The sequence below is a fragment of the Cetorhinus maximus genome, unplaced genomic scaffold (assembly GCF_964194155.1).
Source record: "Cetorhinus maximus unplaced genomic scaffold, sCetMax3.hap1.1 HAP1_SCAFFOLD_3841, whole genome shotgun sequence".
NCBI lineage: Eukaryota > Metazoa > Chordata > Chondrichthyes > Lamniformes > Cetorhinidae > Cetorhinus > Cetorhinus maximus.
Window position 1 is genome coordinate 15,001 of NW_027599747.1, and position 7,263 is coordinate 22,263.

At 61.1% G+C, this 7,263-nt stretch overlaps 1 protein-coding gene across 1 annotated transcript in view; it reads right to left on the reverse strand.

Annotated features, from left to right (window-relative positions):
- The window catches only part of LOC144678232 (aspartoacylase-like), a gene marked incomplete at its 5' end in the record, with an annotated part of 4,368 nt that extends 1,672 nt beyond the window's left edge, over positions 1-2,696 (reverse strand). Inside the window, 3 exons of the mRNA XM_078538093.1 lie at positions 720-829; positions 1,424-1,531; positions 2,553-2,696. Coding sequence (XP_078394219.1) covers positions 720-829; positions 1,424-1,531; positions 2,553-2,696 — 362 coding nt within the window. The remainder of the gene's footprint in view (positions 1-719; positions 830-1,423; positions 1,532-2,552) is intronic.
- Positions 2,697-7,263: the final 4,567 nt, after the last annotated feature.

Below are 7,263 nucleotides of genomic sequence, written 5' to 3' on the forward strand. Positions count from 1 at the left end.
CTCCAGAGGGACTGGACACCGTGAGGGTCACTCCAGAGGGACTGGACACCGTGAGGGTCACTCCAGAGGGACTGGACACCGTGAGGGTCACTCCAGAGGGACTGGACACCGTGAGGGTCACTCCAGAGGGACTGGACACCGTGAGGGTCACTCCAGAGGGACTGGACACAGTGAGGGTCACTCCAGAGGGACTGGACACCGTGAGGGTCACTCCAGAGGGACTGGACACCGTGAGGGTCACTCCAGAGGGACTGGACACCGTGAGGGTCACTCCAGAGGGACTGGACACCGTGAGGGTCACTCCAGAGGGACTGGACACCGTGAGGGTCACTCCAGAGGGACTGGACACCGTGAGGGTCACTCCAGAGGGACTGGACACCGTGAGGGTCACTCCAGAGGGACGGGACACCGTGAGGGTCACTCCAGAGGGACTGGACACCGTGAGGGTCACTCCAGAGGGACGGGACACCGTGAGGGTCACTCCAGAGGGACTGGACACCGTGAGGGTCACTCCAGAGGGACTGGACACCGTGAGGGTCACTCCAGAGGGACTGGACACCGTGAGGGTCACTCCAGAGGGACTGGACACCGTGAGGGTCACTGTGTGGGATGATCCCAGAGTGAGCATCCCTCAGGAGGTTGGCGGTGAGTAGGAGCGAGCCTCAGGATGGGACCTATCCAGCCGGGAACTCGCTCCATCCTGGGGGTGAGTCACTGACCTGTCGATCCGGATGGATTAGAGCAGAAATTCCCCCCTGGGAATCACGTGGGTAATCCACATTCATCAGGTGACGATAGATTTCCAAGTCACATTCCTCAAATTCGGTCCCTAAAACAGGAATCCAAACAGTCAGCTGCATTAATCTGGGATTGATACTGGGCTATGGGGAGAGAGCGGGGCAGCGGGATTAGTTTGAAGATTGATACAGGGCTATGGGGAGAGAGCGGTGCAGTGCGATTAGTTTGGGGATTGATACTGGGCTATGGGGAGAGAGCGGGACAGTGGGATTAGTTTGGGATTGATACTGGGCTATGGGGAGAGAGCGGGGCAGTGAGATTAGTTTGGGGATTGATACAGGGCTATGGGGAGAGAGCGGGACAGTGGGATTAGTTTGGGGATTGATACAGGGCTATGGGGAGAGAGCGGGGCAGCGGGATTAGTTTGGGATTGATACAGGGCTATGGGGAGAGAGCGGGGCAGCGGGATTAGTTTGGGGATTGATACAGGGCTATGGGGAGAGAGCGGGGACAGTGGGATTAGTTTGGGGATTGATACAGGGCTATGGGGAGAGAGCGGGACAGTGAGATTAGTTTGGGATTGATACAGGGCTATGGGGAGAGAGTGGGACAGTGGGATTAGTTTGGGATTGATAGAGGGATACGGGGTGATCAGGGAACAGTGTTAAACACCTGTGATCCCTACCTTGGTTGAATAGCTCGACAAAATCGAGGGCCGCATGGACAATTTGCCGCATTCTTGCCAGATTCTCAGCCCTCGCTACACCCTGGGGCTGGGGTCCAAGTTCAACTCCTGTGAATTAATCAATCATTCCAGATGAAATCTCTCCCCATAGCCCTGTATCAATCCCAAACTAATCCCACTGTCCCGCTCTCTCCCCATAGCCCTGTATCAATCCCCAAACTAATCCCGCTGCCCGCTCTCTCCCCATAGCCCTGTATCAATCCCAAACTAATCCCACTGTCCCCGCTCTCTCCCCATAGCCCTGTATCAATCCCAAACTAATCCCACTGCCCCGCTCTCTCTCCATAGCCCTGTATCAATCCCAAACTAATCCACTGTCCCGCTCTCTCCCCATAGCCCTGTATCAATCCCAAACTAATCCCACTGCCCCGCTCACCCCTCATAGCCCTGTATCAATCCCCAAACTAATCCCACTGCCCCACTCTCTCCCCGTAGCCCAGTATCAATCCCCAAACTAATCCCACTGCCCCGCTCTCTCCCCATATCCCTGTATCAATCCCAAACTAATCCCACTGCCCCGCTCTCTCCCCATAGCCCAGTATCAATCCCCAAACTAATCCCACTGTCCCGCTCTCTCCCCATAGCCCAGTATCAATCCCCAAACTAATCCCACTGCCCCACTCTCTCCCCATAGCCCTGTATCAATCCCCAAACTAATCCAACTGCTCTCAGTACTCATACCCTGCCTCAGCTCATCCACTGCTGAAGCCCTCACCCATGTCCCCATCCAGCCCTGCACTGGACGATGAAAACATTGACCTGAACTTGCTCTCACTTTGCACACTCCATTACCACCAGCAACTCTGCAGCCCCCATGTGTGAGTCCGTAGCCCCCTGTACAGTAACTGACGGTGACACTGACTAGCTCTGTCTCCTGGCCCAGCAATGCCGCCATTCTCATCGAATCCCTCGAGGGACACAGCTATTACCTCCCTCTGTAACCTCCTCCAGCCCCTACAACCCTCCCTATCTCTGTAACCTCCTCCAGCCCCTACAACCCTCCCTATCTCTGTAACCTCCTCCAGCCCCTACAACCCTCCCTATCTCTATCTCGTTCTCTCTCTCTTACCTAAGTCATATTTTCCCACTGATTGGATACTGTATAAATTGTCAACTGTCAGCTCCAAGGCCAAAACTCTGCAGCTCAATCCATTCAAGTTCTTCTGTGTGAGGCCAGATAAACAGCTCTTTACATCATGTTTCCTCGTGAGGTCTTAAAATCCCAACTCAACCAGGAGAGGGACAGGGGGGGACACGTCAGCTCCTATATAAAGTTCAGAGAGGATGGAGACGGGGAGTGGGAGAGAGAGAGAGAGAGCGAGAGAGGGATGGAGACAGAGAGGAAGGGACGCCGAGAGGGTGAAAGGCCAAGAGGGAGAGTAGCGAACAGAGACACAGAGAGAAAGGGAGACAGAGAGGGAGAGTAAGGAAGAAGGGATGGGGACAGGGAGGTAGAGAGGGATGGAGAAAGGAGGGTGACCGTGTATGGACAGGAGCAGAGAGCGAGGGGGAGAGAGGGGCAGAGACAGTGAGGGAGAGAGGGAGGGAGGGAGAGAGGGAGGGAGGGAGAGAGAGTAGGAGGGAGAAAGAGGGAGGGAGAAGGATGGAGGGGTTGAGGGACACAAGGAGGGAGGGATTTAAGGGAGAGAGAGTGGGATGGAGAGAAGAGGGAAGGACAGTGGGAGATTGTTGGAAATAAATGAAGAAGGAGAGAGAGATGGATGGAGGAGATTGAAAGATAGAGGGAGGTGGGTGCGAACGTAAGTGCAAGAGAGGGAGAGATGGATAGAGGTTGAGTGTGAGAGCAGAGAGAGGGATGGAGGGAGAGAGGGGGATTGTGAGAAAGGGAGACAGCACAAGGGGGAGAAGGGGAGTGAGAGGGAGGAGGGGAGGGGAATCAAAGAGACGGAGGGAGAGAGGGAGGGATGGGGTGGGAGGGAGAGAGGGTCTTTGAGGGAGGGAGGGTGAGGGGGTGTGAGGGAGGAAGGGTGAGGGGGTGTGAGGGAGGGAGGGTGAGGGGGTGTGAGGGAGGGAGGGTGAGGGGGTGTGAGGGAGGGAGGGTGAGGGAGTGTGAGGGAGGGAGGGTGAGGGGGTGTGAGTGAGGGTGAGGGGGTGTGAGGGAGGGAGGGGCTGTGTGGGAGGGTGAGGGGGTGTGTGGGAGGGTGAGGGGGTGTGAGGGAGGGAGGATGAGGGGATGTGAGTGAGGATGAGGGGGTGTGAGTGAGGGTGATGGGGAGTGAGTGAGGGTGAGGGGGTGTGAGTGAGGGTGAGGGGGTGTGAGTGAGGGTGAGGGGGTGTGAGGGAGTGTGGGGGTGTGAAGGAGGGAGGGTGAGGGGTTGTGAGGGAGGGAGGGTGAGGGGGTGTGAGTGAGGGTGAGGGGGTGTGAGTGAGGGGTGTGAGGAAGTGTGGGGGTGTGAAGGAGGGAGAGTGAGGGGTTGTGAGGGTGGGAGGGTGAGGGGGTGTGAGTGAGGGTGAGGGGGTGTGAGGGAGGGAGGCTGAGGGGGTGTGAGTGTGGGTGAGGGGGTGTGAGGGAGGGTGGGTGAGGGGGTGTGAGGGAGGGAGGGTGAGGGGGGTGTGAGTGTGGGCGAGTGTGTGTGAGGGAGGGTGAGGGGGTGTGAGTGAGGGTGAGGGGATGTGAGTGAGGGTGAGGGGTGTGTGGAAGGGTGAGGGGGTGTGAGGGAGGGTGAGGGGGTGTGAGGGTGGGTGAGGGGTGTGAGGGAGGGTGAGGGGGTGTGAGGGATAGGAGGGTGAGGGGTGTGAGTGAGGGTGAGGGGGTGTGAGGGAGGAGGGTGAGGGGGTGTGAGGGAGTGTTGGGGTGAGGGAGGGAGGGAGGGAGGGTGAGAGGTGTGAGGGAGGGAGGGTGTGTGACGGAGTGAGGGGGGCGTGAGGGAGGGTGAGGGGGTGTGAGGTAGTGTGGGCGGGTGTGAGGGAGGGCGGGGGGTGAGGGATTGAGGGGGTGTGTGAGGAGTTGTGAGGGAGGGAGGGGGTGTGAGGGAGTGAGGGGGTGTGAGGGAGGGTGAGGGAGTGAGGGGTGTGTGAGGGAGTGAGGGGGGTGTGAGGGAGGGTGAGGGGGTGTGAGTGTGGGTGAGGGGGGGTGTGAGGGGATGTGAGGTAGTGTGGGGGGGTGTGAGGGAGTGAGGGGGTGTGAGGTAGTGAGGGGTTGTGAGGGACGGAGGTGGTGTGAGGGAGTGAGGGGGTGTGAGGGAGTGAGGGGGTGTGAGGAGTGAGGGGGTGTGAGGTAGTGAGGGGTTGTGAGGGACGGAGGTGGTGTGAGGGAGTGAGGGAGGGTGAGGAAGTGAGGGGGTGTGAGGGAGTGAGGGGGTGTGAGGGAGTGAGGGGGTGTGAGGTAGTGAGGGGTTGTGAGGGACGGAGGTGGTGTGAGGGAGTGAGGGAGGGTGAGGAAGTGAGGGGGTGTGAGGGAGTGAGGGGGTATGAGGGAGTGAGGGGGGTGTGAGGGAGGGTGAGGGGGTGTGAGGTAGTGTGGGGGGGTGTGAGGGAGGGCGGGGGGTGGGGATGAGAGGGGGGGTGTGAGTGAGGGGGAGGGAGGGTGTGTAAGGGAGTGAGGGGGTGTGAGGGAGGGTGAGGGGGTGTGAGGGAGGGAGGATGAGGGGATGTGAGTGAGGATGAGGAGGTGTGAGTGAGGGTGATGGGGAGTGAGTGAGGGTGAGGGGGTGTGAGTGAGGGTGAAGGGGTGTGAGTGAGGGTGAGGGGGTGTGAGGGAGTGTGGGGGTGTGAAGGAGGGAGGGTGAGGGGTTGTGAGGGAGGGAGGGTGAGGGGGTGTGAGTGAGGGTGAGGGGGTGTGAGTGAGGGTGAGGGGATGTGAGGGAGTGTGGGGGTGTGAAGGAGGGAGAGTGAGGGGTGTGAGGGAGGGAGGGTGAGGGGGTGTGAGTGAGGGTGAGGGGTGTGAGGGAGGGAGGCTGAGGGTGTGTGAGTGTGGGTGAGGTGGTGTGAGGGAGGGCGGGTGAGGGGGAGGGAGGGTGGGTGAGGGGGTGTGAGGGTGAGGGGGTGTGAGGGTGAGGGGGTGTGAGGGTGAGGGGGTGAGGGTGAGGGAGTGTGAGGGAGGGTGAGGGGGTGTGAGGGAGGGAGGGTGAGGGGGTGTGAGTGTGGGCGAGTGTGTGTGAGGGAGGGCGAGGGGGTGTGAGTGAGGGGATGTGAGTGAGGGTGAGGGGGTGTGTGGGAGGGTGAGGGGGTGTGTGGGAGGGTGAGGGGGTGTGTGGAAGGGTGAGAGGTGTGTGGAAGGGTGAGGGGGTGTGAGGGAGGGTGAGGGGTGTGAGGGAGGGTGAGGGGGTGTGAGGGAGGGAGGGTGAGGGGGTGTAAGGGAGAGAGGGTGAGGGGTGTGAGTGAGGGTGAGGGGGTGTGAGGGAGGGAGGGTGAGGGGTGTGAGGGAGTGTTGGGGTGAGGGAGGGAGGGAGGGAGGGAGGGTGAGAGGTGTAAGGGAGGGAGGGGGTGTGAGGGAGTGAGGGGGGCGTGAGGGAGGGTGAGGGGGTGTGAGGTAGTGTGGGGGGGTGAGGGAGGGCGGGGGGGTGAGGGATTGAGGGGGTGTGTGAGGGGTTGTGAGGGAGGGAGGGGGTGTGAGGGAGTGAGGGGGTGTGAGGGAGGGTGAGGGAGTGAGGGGTGTGTGAGGGATTGAGGGGGTGTGAGGGAGTGAGGGGGTGTGAGGTAGTGAGGGGTTGTGAGGGATGGAGGGGGTGTGAGGGAGTGAGGGGGTGTGAGGGAGGGTGAGGGAGTGAGGGGTGTGAGGGAGTGAGGGGGTGTGAGGGAGTGAGGGGGTGTGAGGGAGGGTAGGGAGTGAGGGGGTGTGAGGGAGTGAGCGGGTGTGAGGGAGTGAGCGGGTGTGAGGGAGGGTGAGGAAGTGAGGGGGTGTGAGGGGGTGAGGGGGTGTGAGGGAGTGAGGGGGGTGTGAGGTAGTGAGGGGGGTGTGAGGGAGTGAGGGGAGTGAGGGGAGTGAGGGAGTGAGGGGGGTGAGGTAGTGAGGGGTTGTGAGGGAGTGAGGGGGGTGTGAGGTAGTGAAGGGGGTGAGGGAGGGTGAGGGGTTGAGGGAGGGTGGGGTTGTGTGAGGGAGTGAGGGGTTGTGAGGGAGTGAGGGGGTGTGAGGTAGTGAGGGGGTGTGAGGGAGTGAGGGCAGTGTAAGGTAGTGAGGGGTTGAGGGAGTGAGGGGGGTGTGAGGGAATGAGTGTGTGTGAGGGAGGGTGAGGGAGTGAGGGGGTGTGAGGGAGTGAGGGGGTGTGAGGTAGTGAGGGGTTGTGAGGGAGTGAGGGGTGTGAGGGAATGAGGGGGTGTGTGAGGGAGGGTGAGGGGGTGTGAGGAAGGGTGAGGGGGTGTGAGGGAGGGTGAGGGGGTGTGAGGGAGGGTGAGGGGGTGTGAGGGAGTGAGGGGGTGTAAGGGAGGGTGAGGGGGTGTGAGGGAGGGTGACGGGGTGTGAGGGAGGGTGAGGGGGTGTGAGGGAGGGTGAGGGGGTGTGAGGGAGTGAGGGGGGTGTAAGGGAGGGTGAGGAGGTGTGAGGCAGGGTGAGGGGGTGTGAGGGAGGGTGAGGGGGTGTGAGGGAGGGTGAGGGGGTGAGGGAGGGTGAGGGAGGGTGAGGGGGTGTGAGGGAGTGAGGAGGGGTGTGAGGGATGGTGAGGGGGTGTGAGGGAGGGTGAGGGGGTGTGAGGGAGGGTGAGGGGGTGCGGGAGGGTGAGGGAGGGTGAGGGGGTGGGAGGGAGTGAGGAGGGGTGTGAGGGAGGGTGAGGGGGTGTGAGGAAGGGTGAGGGTGTGAGGGAGGGTGAGGGGGTGTGAGGGAG